Source organism: Lissotriton vulgaris, chromosome 9 (genome assembly GCF_964263255.1).
Source record: "Lissotriton vulgaris chromosome 9, aLisVul1.2, whole genome shotgun sequence".
Lineage (NCBI taxonomy): Eukaryota > Metazoa > Chordata > Amphibia > Caudata > Salamandridae > Lissotriton > Lissotriton vulgaris.
Window position 1 is genome coordinate 1,242,712,089 of NC_141697.1, and position 12,647 is coordinate 1,242,724,735.

General features: G+C 43.5%; 1 protein-coding gene across 2 annotated transcripts in view; it reads right to left on the minus strand.

Annotated features, from left to right (window-relative positions):
• Positions 1 to 12,647, minus strand: part of LOC147693175 (NXPE family member 1-like) — a 350,691-nt gene that overhangs the window by 61,112 nt on the left and 276,932 nt on the right. For both annotated transcript variants that reach the window (XM_086939422.1, XM_086939421.1), the window contains exon 5: positions 5,084 to 5,302. In XM_086939422.1, coding sequence (XP_086795548.1) covers positions 5,084 to 5,302 — 219 coding nt within the window. The remainder of the gene's footprint in view (positions 1 to 5,083; positions 5,303 to 12,647) is intronic.

Below are 12,647 nucleotides of genomic sequence, written 5' to 3' on the forward strand. Positions count from 1 at the left end.
CAGTGTGTTTAACGGCGCCAGAGAGAACTCTGCTGTGTGGGAATGGAGGTGCTTTTGTGGACTGATTGAAGCTGTATTTCTCCTGAGTGAACGGCGATACCCTGCACCTGCGCCCGTTTGTCTGTGTAGGTCTTAAATCACACGACCACTTCATTTAAGGGCCTGGCTGGCTCCATTAAAACAATTTCAAGTTCCTAAAAGCTAATTGCGCTGGCAGTAACATAGTAGTCTTAATTTTGAGTTGGCCTGTGATTTCCTCTTCAGGGGACTATCACAACTTTGACAGGTTGAGAGCAATGGCCCCGAAAATTCTTATGGTAATATAGTGTGTTTGTGGTACAAAAGAATGACACATCTAGTGTACAAGTAAAAACTGCACTGAAACAAAATCCTGACTCCCTAGACCACTGCTCAACATTTTACTGAACTTTGGTTATCAGAGATCACACCCCACCCCACCCTTTCTATGTGTCAGTGTATTCAAGTAATCTTTCGATAAGGCTAGGCCCCCTTCAAATTGTGCTGGGTTATAAATAAAAGCCGTGGAGAGTGGGGCCCACCTTAGCTCTGGCAAAAGGGTTTAGGCTCAGCTGATGAGTTCACATCAGTAGACAGATGCATATTTCATTAGAACTTACTTTATTGTACATTACTAGTGCACAGTACTTTTCAGGAGCCCTCAGCCATGCAGCATAGTTGAAGTCGCACTTAACTCGCTGGTGACGGTGGGGTGACTCTGGTCAGTAGTGACGGAGATATGTCACTCATAGTTGTTGAAATGTCACTCATAATTTCACTGAAATTCTAAAAATGTCACACTTAGCAATCTGAAACCTTGGCAGCTATGCCTCAGTAGTATCGGAATCAACACGACACTGACACTAAATCATAATTGGCAGCCAAAGTGCATTGCGCAGCATAACTTAGCCTTGATTGAACGAGATGCAGGGTAATTGTATTATATTCCATCAATAGTCCTGTGGGACTTATTTATGTTCTACTTCAATCTTATTTTAAAGCAAATGTGTGTAGACTCAATGCTATTAGACAGAAGAAAAGTACAGGACGCCTTCTTATTTGAATAGAAGTTAATTTGCTGTCTAGGAACGATATAGCTCATACATCGAAAAATAGAAAATACTCTCATGTAATGAAAGATGTAATGAAGATGAACTGTAAACATCTGAGTCGTTGACACAGTGTTCTGTGCTGTAAACAGGAACTGCATTGCTGACATGGATTATCTATAGGGTTTTTTATGGCCATTATTGAGAAAGGTATATATATTTTCGTTCACACTTTAAGCATTATTGAGATATGGATCCATGCTTTTGCCTTTAAATTTAAGCAGTTGATTGTAGTGCCCATTAGTGATCCATTGCAAAGTCGGTTTTAGGAGCTGCTCTGCTTAAAGCCATGAGTGGCTGATAGGTTTAAAGGAGTTGCACAGCCTGAGATTTCACTGATCAATGGTGATATGAGAGCCCGACAGCGCGTATGACGAAGAAGTATTAGCGGCGATACTATGTGTCTCTCGGACCTCTTTCCAGTGCTCACCGTCCTTTTTCCCCTGCACTCCCCCCCCCCCCAAGGGGTGGCATTCTGAGGGATAGCCCCGGGCGCCACAAGCTCTAGCTACGCCCCTGCTAAAGATAGATTTCATATCTATAGATAGGCTTCATTTCTAAAGTTAGACTTCATATCTAAAGATAGACTTCATATCTAAAGTTAGACTTTGTATCTAAAGATAGACTTCATAACTAAAGTTAGTCCATACCTAAAGTTAGACTACATATCTAAAGTTAGACCATACCTAAAGTTAGACTTCATATCTAAAGTTAGACTTCATATCTAAAGATAGACTTCATATCTAAAGTTAGACTTCATATCTAAAGATAGACTTCATATCTAAAGTTAGACCATACCTAAAGTTAGACTTCATATCTAAAGTTAGACTTCATATCTAAAGATAGACTTCATATCTAAAGTTAGACTTCATATCTAAAGATAGGCTTCATATCTAAAGATAGACTTCATATCTAATTATAGACTTCATATCTAAAGATAGACTTCATATCTAAAGATAGACTTCATATCTAATTATAGACTTCATATCTAAAGATAGACTTCATATCTAATTATAGACTTCATATCTAAAGATAGACTTCATATCTAAAGATAGACTTCATATCTAATTATAGACTTCATATCTAATTATAGACTTCATATCTAAAGATAGACTTCATATCTAATTATAGACTTCATATCTAAAGATAGGCTTCATATCTAAAGATAGGCTTCATATCTAAAGATAGACTTCATATCTAATTATAGACTTCATATCTAAAGATAGACTTCATATCTAATTATAGACTTCATATCTAAAGATAGGCTTCATATCTAAAGATAGGCTTCATATCTAAAGATAGACTTCATATCTAATTATAGACTTCATATCTAAAGATAGACTTCATATCTAATTATAGACTTCATATCTAAAGATAGACTTTATGCCTAAACTTAGGGCATGATTCAAAAAGGTAAACTTAGATCAAAAGTCTATGTTTTTGACATGAAGTCTAACTTTACTAGTAGTAAATTTAGACTTTGGTGTAGGTTTTGACCAAAAATGTAACTTAAAGTCTGACTTTACTAGTAGTTAAGTTAGACTTTTGGTCTAAGATAGACTTTAGGTCTAAACTTTGACTTCAGGTCTAAATTTTGACTTTTGGTCTACGTTTACCTTTATAAATCGAGCCCTTAGACTTCAGGTCTAAAGTTAGGCTTCAGGTCTAAGTTTACCTTTATGAAACAGACCCTTTGTAACTCTTTTCTCCCATAATTGTACCCTAACCAGGCTCTAGGAGAGATGAAGGTGAACTTTTCAGACTCTGTCGCCCACCTGCTCTCAAGACCCAGGAGAGATGACGGAGACCTCTTCATATATCTTGGGCCCGATTCACATAACTAACTAAAGACAAAATCCTAAAATTACTCCTTTTGGTATTCACAGAAGGCATTTAGTAGTAGTAAAGTTAGGATTTTGTCTTAAGCTTGACTTAAGACAAACTTAAGACAGACTTCAGACAGACTTCAGACAGACTTAAGACAGACTTAGGACAAACTTAAGACAGACTTAAGACAAACGTCCAGACTTAAGACAGACTTAAGTTAGGATTTTGTCTTAAGTCTGTCTTAAGCCTGTCTTAAGTTTGTCTTAAGTAAAACTTAAGACAAAATCCTAACTTAACTACTACTAAATGCCTTCTGTGAATACCAAAAGTAGTTACTTTAGGATTTTGTCTTAAGTTAGTTCCGTGAATCGGCCCCCTTGTTTCCCAGCACTTTACACTAACCAGGCCCTAGAGAGATGAAGGAGATCTCATAATTTCTTGTCTCCCATCAATGTACATTTTCCACGTCCTCTCAATACCCCGGGAGGGAGAAGCTTTGACCCCTTCCTACCCTTACATACTCTATCATGAACTCACTAGGTCATACTTTCTTATGTCCCAGGGAGTGATGAGTGTGACCACTGTACACCCCCTCCCAGACCAATGTGGACTCACCAGACCATGCCATTTCATGAGTCTAGGGAAGAAGATTTAATCTCTTTAAACCTTTGGACCAGATTTACAAATATTTTGGGCTTTGTTTTCATAGGAAAAATGATGCAAACCACTGCAAAATGCGTTTTTTTGTTATTTACTAGTGCAAATCTTTTTTTGGGATGGAAAGTTTCCTAAAAGTTATAAAAAAGGGGGTGGTGCCAGAAACTGGTCATCGGAAGCTTGTTTCCGGTCCAGGGAAGACATGGCTTGGCAGTTCGGGCTGGACTGTTCCCATGAGGCACAGGGTCAGACTGATTTGCATATAGCAATGTCTGAACTGGGGTGGCAGAGTGGGCTAAAGAACGGTGATGGATTAAACCCAGATCTTTTGCCTGGGTGTGAGTGTTTGATTGATTCGGATGCTCCGTCCATCACCACACCCTTTTGTACCGCTAAAAGTAATACAAAGCACTACTTTGAGTTACTTACCCTCAAGGAGGCGGTAAATGAGCATTCCCATGCAAACACCCATGCTTTTTGACACAAAATTCTATCTACTAACAATGGTAGGAAGGGCTTTGCGTTCAAAATTAATACCACTTGAAAGCAGGTGTTAAACGTGGAAATGTTTTCATTCCTCTTTTCTTTCCCAACTTTGCATGTGTACTGCACTGTGTAGCATAAATACAAAATAGGAAAAGTTTCAAAAGTTTCCTAGACATATTATCTTGTGCTGGAAAGGATTTCTTCCACTACAAAACCTTTACTAGACTCCCGTGCACAACCTTACACTGTAATGAAAAGGTGTTTGCATGGTGCTTGACTGCAAAATTCTGCACCGCCACTAGGGTGAGGAGAGGACCATATCTCTGTATATATAGTGCTCTCCTTCCTCTCTGTCACACAACGCAGCACAGCATTTTTGGGCACTGCATTGGGAGATAGACCACCACCTCAGATGACCATGTGGGAGAAAACCAGTAACACCTGCAGATCACAGACTCTGCTTTCTGAGACTCACAATACACTGTGTCAACGGGTCTGCCTCCCCACAAAATCTTTCCACAGATACACTTGAACCCTCTGTTCCTACATCCTGTCCTTGTGTTGTCACTTCCTTTTGCATTCTCTCCTGTACTTGAAAGTGTGAAATACAGCTGCTGGTATCAGGTACAGGCTGACATGGGACACACAGTGGCTGGTAGTCCAGTACAGGCAGACAGGAGCTCTACAGCTGCTAGTTGTCTAGTACGCATAACATGTTGCACCCACCTGCTGATAGCCTAGTGCAGGATGCATGAGATATGCTGGTTTAAGTAATTTAGTGTAAGCTGACATAGAGCAGCTGATAGTCTAGTACAGTCTGACACGTGACATTCAGATAATCGCAGGCCAGTAAAGGTTTACATGGAACACAAAGACGCTTATGATCTGGTACAGATTGACATGGGATGTACAGCTGATGTACAGCTGCTGATCGTATAGTACAGGCAGATGTGGTGCATGCAGCTGATGCTGTGAGGGTGACTTACTTTTAAGAGTGTTGGTGAAGTAAGCATTCCACTGCACCATGGTGGAGTCCCCGATGAGGTGGAGGAATTTCCCCTTTAGACAGCTGTTAATCTCATCCGGTGAATTGAACCTATTCATGCTGCAGGAGACCGGGTGCCAGATGTTTTGGAGGTAGTACCCACTGGGCATATGATGCTTCATCCCTGTCTTGCACTTCTGCTTCGCAGGTTCACTTCTATCTGAAAATTCAAAGGGTGTCAATATAAAGGCCAAATGAAGAGGACAGATAGATAGATCTTTAAACAAAGAGAAATGACCTAAACATTTACACACAGTATCAGATCGATAAAGGACTGTTCAGACAAAGGGCTTGATTACGATGCGGTTCGGAAATAATTCCGACTGAATCGGTCCAGGAATGGCTTCCGACCGACTCTGTTCGGGATAGTCCAACTGACCGATGCTTCCAGATGCGATTCGGTCGGACTCCCAGTGACTTCAATGGGAGCCTATGTCCCAACCGAATGACAAGGCTTCCCTTGAAGAAAGGGGTGGATGTGAAAATCAGGGCACCCTCTGGCGGGCACCCCATGTTTGAATTTAAAAATTTGAATTTAAAATCATTTCTATAGCGCACTTTTACCATGCGGTTTCTTGGCGCTGTTAGATTGTGAGAAGCAGGCAGGAGCAGAGGGGGATTAAGCATTGTAGGCTCAGAAAAAAAGAAAAGTTTTAAGCCCCTTCCGGAACTCAATATAGGAAGAAGACATACGGAGTTCCGGGGGGAGGGAGTTCCAAAACGCAGGAGCAAGCACTGCGAATTTCGTACCGCCAGTCTTTTTCTTACTGAAACGGGGGATGGTTAACAAAGCCTGATGAGTGGACCTAAGCTCTCGTCCAGGTATGTAGGGGGTGATGGCGGAACAGATAAATTCCGGGGCAGTGCCTGTTTTAGCCTGGAAAGTGGTGCAGCCAAGCTTGAACAGAGCACGCTCTTTCACCGGCAGCCAGTGCAAGGCCTGCAATAGGGGAGTAGCTCTATGGTATTTAGGCAGGCCGTGAATCAGGCGGGCAGCCTGATTCTGCACTAGCTGCAAACGGCGAATGGCGTAAGCTGGAGCGCCATTGTAAATGATGTTCCCATAATCGAGGCGCGAAAGCACCATGGCCATCACTATAATTTTTAGGGCGGATAAAGAAAAAAAACTAGAAATCTTCCTGATGGTTCGAAGGGAAAAGAAACAGGAGGAAACAACTGAATTGACCTGAGAGTGAACGGAAAGTGAGGGATCCAGGAAGATGCCAAGGGTCTTGACCTTAGGAACTGGGAGCGGGGGAACACCAAGGAAGGAGGGCCAGTGAGAAGGGGACCAGGGACTGCAACCACCTCTGGTCAAGACTAAAGATGTTGCCCGCCACACTGTGCATGCTTGGATCGGGTCAATACAGCTGTCCGAATCATGCATCGTACTCGCTCGTTCGGGAGCCGGGTCCATTGCGCTCCATGATTCGGCTCCGGACGAGTCGTATGGACAGATTCGGGTTCGAAAACAATTCGGTTGCCGCGGACACGATCAACGCATCGTACTTGGTCGTCCAAAATGGAGTAAGATTCAGACAGAAAAAGTGGCTACAAATTAGATTTGGTCGTTCTGGATCCCGTCAGGAGCCCTTCTGACCAAGATCATAATTGGGCCCTAAGTATAGATGCAAAACTGTACAGACAAAATGATAATGTTAGAAAACTACAGTTGTTGTGAAAGTGCCATGCCCTCAGCTAGGCAGCAAAGTAAAGACTTCAACCACAGAGATAACACATTAAGGGGCATATTAGCAAGGGGAAGTATCGCCGCTTTTTCAGCGAATTGTGCAGAGAAAGCGGCGATACTTCTAGAGCCCTATCCACAAGGGCATTTTAATGCCTGGCTCAAGCCCACTATGCATGTCGGCGACAAACATCGCTAATGACATACAAAGTGGGTGTTCCCACGTCCAACCACATGTAAAATGTGGTTGGAGGGGGGAACACCCTATTACCAAGGCAGGCGTTGGGAGAGGCAGACCTGCGATAAACTTGTTTATCGCAGGTCTCCCAACGCCTGCTCTGACCAGGTTTTAGGGCATTGATAACATGGGGGTGTGGATCATAACACTGATTCCACCCCCCATATTATCAATGCACACATTAGCGCCTGAAAACAACGTTTCTTTTCATGCGCTAATGTGCCATATCACCGACTATCGCCGGATTTTATTTCGCCTACGTGATGCGCATTGATAACTGCGCGCTGTCACAGCGAAAAAATCTGGCGATAGCCGGCGATATGGGAATGTGCGTTGTGCGTTTTCTAACGCACTTCTAGGTAATATGCCCCTGAGACCTTAAACATTACAGGTGGGAGAAAGAAGATGTGAAACTATACAGAAAGTCCTGATCCTGGCCCCCTGATATAGCTCAGTTTAAAAATTGTCATTCAGAGATTTTCATTTTTGATTTGTGCTTTTGTATCATTAGAGAAGTAATTTAGTTTGGGTAGACTGCTGATCGGGCTTAAGTTTTCTGGATGAAATTTAAAAAAATGGCAGATGTGTTGCAGTGATGCTGTAATATTTCAGGAACCATGAGACATATATAGTTAATGTTGGTGTCAAAACATAGGTTTTAGTGCAAATTAGTCTTATAGAGACAGAAAATAACTCTTCATAGCAACCCTTCTGCCATTTTTCAAAATGGGTGCTATAATAGATGAAAAAGAGATGTAAATAGATATTGAACAAATAATAAGTGTTTTTAATCCTTGTAAGTATACACCAAACAATATTTATGATATGAATATGAAAACAATGATGTTTATCACTCCTGTTTAGACACATTTTTATAGTTAACTTTATTTATTTGTTTCCGCGCTCACTCGTGGTACATTTGCAGAATCTTGAACATTTGAGAGGAGCATATCGACAGGGACATCTTTTTGTAAGACAGGTTTTGCAAGTACATGTACGTGTAGGTTCAGTGGGTAGAGGCTTTGGAAATTTTGTAGGTTTTACCAGGCCATCAACAACAAGTAGCAATGGGTCACAAAGAAACGACTAACTGACTAAGTATCTGTAAGGACGTGACCTCAACTGTGAATGTAAAACAGCTAAATCGAGCCTAGGGTACTTTCTCATTAAGAAAAAATTCCCATCAGATTTCCGACCTTTACCACCCTGCATCATATGGGATCCTTCACCATGAAGGTAGAAAGTTGTACCCTCGGTAGATTTGGCAAACCTCAGCCTAATCTCACAGGTTTGTCCCTATGCAAGTGTGATGTATCTCCGTGTCAAGTGGTAATTTGACTAGCAGTGCTGAACAAGTGAAAATAATAAGTGACTAATGTAAAACCACATAAAATGGGTAGTGAAGAGGTGAATTTTTTTTCATGAGTACCTATTCACTCCCAAGATAATACAAGCATTTGCAATGCAATAGGTCTCGCAGCATTAAAGTTTGAGTTATTGGCATTGTGTATGACAATGCCAATAGCTATAACATTTGCAAATGTGACACCTATAGCATTTGTAATGCAATATGAGTTGTATTTACATGACTTAGATGTATTGATATTACAAATAACAATGGCTTTTCATTTTTTTAATACTTAAATAAAAGTTATTGTAACTGAGTTGGTGGAAGGGTGAAGTGGGTCGTGTCCCCGAGTGATGTGGTGGTGTTCCCGAGTGATGTATTGGTGTCCCCGAGCGATGTGGTGGTGTCCCCGAGTGATGTGGTGGTGTTCCCGAGTGATGTATTGGTGTCCCCGAGCGATGTGGTGGTGTCCCCGAGTGATGTGGTGGTGTCCCTGAGTGATGTGGTGGTGCCCCCAGAGTGATGTGGTGGTGCCCCCAGAGTGATGTGGCGGTGTCTGTGTGTGCATGGCAGTGGTGGTGTCCGTGTGTGCATGGCAGTGGTGGTGTCTGTGTGTGCATGGCAGTTGGTGTCCAAATGGACTTCAAGGTGCACTTTTCCGAACGGAGGTTTTTTTAATCGAAGACTGTGATTTGTGATTGTTGAGACTGCGTGGTTCTGAATGAGACGCCGACAATAGTATATCTTCTTTAGCTTGGATCTTGTGAATAGTGCCCATTCAGAGATTGTATTTTTATCAAAAGAAGGTATTTACAGCCCTACACCAAAATCATTGTTATTACTCTTGCTGGATGAGCATTGAGTTGTTGACGGTCTGGGGTGAAAAGGTAATTAGTCTTTGCATTCTGCCCCAACAACAAGGAACTTCGGGTAATAGTTTGGGTACAGCGAGTGGTAGGCCCCCAAGATGGAGGAGCCAGGGAACCCACGCCCTGCAAAAAACTAAAGCAACCGAGATGCTTTCACAGCCTGATGGCCCATGGGATTTAATTAATGCTGCATGTCCCTATCGCATACACTTTCACTGGGTTCGTGTTTTGCCAAAAACTGGTATTTGACTTTCAGCAGAAGGACGGAGATCTGGGAATCCCACACCTAGAGAGATACCACCAAGCTGTCCAGCTGCGTTAAATGATTGAATGGTACAGGCTCACTTCTGGGAAACCTTAGTGTTTCATTGACTGAGTAGTCACAGGAACCCATATCGCGCCGGGATGCCCAAGGGTAGCTGCGCGCTATATAAGATTTTAAATAATAATAATAATATCTGGAAGGTGCCCTGGGTACTTAAAAAAACATCGACCTGCTGTGGTATATATCTCGCCAATTCTTAAGGCTACGGTGGGAATATGGAACACGGTGCAGGAGTCCCGACACCTCTCCACTCACACATCCCCTTTCACCTCTTTTATAGGCCACCCGGACTTCCCACCGGCTAAAGACGGCGATTGCTACATTAAGTGTCCGGAAGCTAATTGTAAGAAAATTGGAGACTTCTTTGATGCCGAAGGGGTGATGGACTGGTTATAGTTTCCCTAGTGAGGCTTAATGGCAATATATTGCCCGGAGGCACTGGGTCTCACATGCCCCACAGCCACATACACAATGGCCTCCCTCTAACAAACTTTGAAAAATGGTTCATAACCTGCCACTCAGACAAATGCCTGCTCTCCGATATGTATTCTTTCCTCCTCACACCACACCAAATCCCCAGCACAGCGTAGATGGGAGTCCGAATTTGAGCAAGAATGTTCCTTTAAGGAATGGCAGGATATTGTACACAGGCCCAGGGACTCTTTTTGTGGATTCTGAAGGCTTTTGAATCAGTTAAAGCTCTGGGTGCACTGCCAGTTCATACGCACACAGGTTTCAGAACAATTTTATCATAGGTGCAAATCGGCGAGTGGACAAACCTTTAACCACTCGGATTGAGTAGGAAGAACTACCACTTATCTAAATGACTGGGTTGCTGATGCACTCAAAATATAGTATATAGATTGTTAAGTAACAATACCACAACAATTTAGCACAATAAATGACAGAAGTATTTCGACAGAACTCCAGTTGAAGAGTAAATCGTGGAGTCTTTAATGAAGTATACAGCCAGCCGACACGTGTTTCATCGCACAGGGCTAGATGTCCGTGTAAACGTCAGAAGGTCGCTCAGCTGGTGATAATTCCGACCCAGCCGGGCCCGTGACCGATGGCACTCGGTATGAGTGTATGCGACGAAGGTTACAATTCTTGATTCTGTAAATATCTGCAGTGTAGCAGTGTCTGAGAGGCTCGGAGGTCACAAATATATCGTAAATCCAGTATTATCGACACCATCGAACAGGGTGCTATTCAAATGTTTCAATCCACGTTTTCATGCCGGATGTGGCTCGAAAACGACGAAAACCCCAGGCCGTGTGAGACTCTGAGATGGCGTGCAGCGCGTCCTGTCCTCCGAGCTCTGTTCCTGTTTGGACCAATCGATGGTGTCGATAATACTGGATTTACGATATATTTGTGACCTCCCAGCCTCTCAGACACTTAAACTTATTCCCTATCCTAGAGCGCCCCCCAGCGCAATGCGTTGTAATGGTTTGCGTTGTAATGCCCGCGTTGTAATGGTAGTGCGTTGTAAAAGTTTAGTTGTAACGGGTGTATACCATAACTGATGTAAGTGCTTTCCTCTTTAGACGCAAACAGAAATGGGTCTATAGACTGCAGTCAGATAAAATTGGACTAAACGAAGATATCCCTTGGATGTCATTACAACACCTGAACTACTATGATCTATATGGCAATTTACTATTTAGTTATGGTTTCTAGTTCTGGAAGGCTACAGTTCTCTCTGTGAATACAATGGGTATCCATACTGTAATCGGTTTCCATATACATAACACTCATAAGTTGATACCAACTGCTTTAAAAGAATGTTAATGTCTACAGTTAACAATTAATTGTGTCTAATAAATCATGTGATCGCCTTAGACACCTTTGTGTCATGAGTAAAAGCGGAACGTATCCATCAAACCATGTTTTAGCTGGTATAAACTACAAATCCCATCTTTCCAGGGCACTAGTGTATGACGTCACACTATGCGTCAAATCTTAGAGGAAGTTGATCGATATAATGGCTGCCGCCGCTCCGTTTCGGTACCTCCCCACAGACAGCCCAGAAGGACGTCCGGAGGTACCGACGGACAGGTAAGCGCGGGCTGTTTCATAACTTGTAAACTTGACTCTCATGGTATCTAGATTAGGGAGTCTATATTATGTGTACACGCTCAGCACTCGAGTTTCTTTTAGACATTGCGGCGTGCACAACGGGTTGGTTCAACCAATCAATCAATCAACCAAATTTGTAAAGCGCGCTACTTACCCGCAAGGGTTTCAAGGCGCGGGGTTGGGGGGCTGCTACTGCTCGAAGAGCCAGGTCTTGAGGAGTCTTCTGAAGACGAGTAGGTCTTGGGTCTGCCGTATGTGGGTAGGGAGGGTGTTCCAGGTCTTGGCGGTGAGGTAGGAGAAGGATCTGCCGCCAGAGGTGGTTCGTTGGATGCGGGAACGTGGCGAGAGCGAGGCTGGCGGAGCGGAGCTGGCGGGTGGGAGTGTAGAAGTTGAGTCTGCTGTTTAGGTAGGCTGGTCCGGCGTTGTGGAGTGCTTTGTGTGCTTGGGTGAAGAGTTTGAAGGTGATCCTCTTGTTGACGGGGAGCCAGTGGAGCTCTCTCAGATGGGGGGTGATGTGGCTGCGGCAGAGTCGTTTTGTATGCGTTGCAGTCGTCATAGGTGTTTGGCTGGGATTCCTGCGTAGAGTGCGTTGCCGTAGTCCAGTCTACTGCTGACGAGGGCCTGTGTCACAGTTTTTCTGGTTCCGGTTGGGATCCACTTGTAGATCCTGCGGAGAGTGCGGAGGGTGTTGTAGCAGGAGGAGGAGATGCCTTTGACTTGTTTGGCCATGGAGAGGGAAGAGTTGAGGATGAATCCCAGGTTGCGAGCGTGGTCGGTGGTGGTTGGTGCCGTTCCTAGGATGGTAGGCCACCAGGAGTCGTCCCAGGCTGAGGGGGAAGGTCCGAGGATGAGGACTTCCATCTTGTCGGAGTTCAGTTTCAGGCAGCTGTTCCTCATCCAGTCGACGACGGCCTTCATTCCCTCGTGGAGATTGGATTTGGCGGTGATGGGGTCCT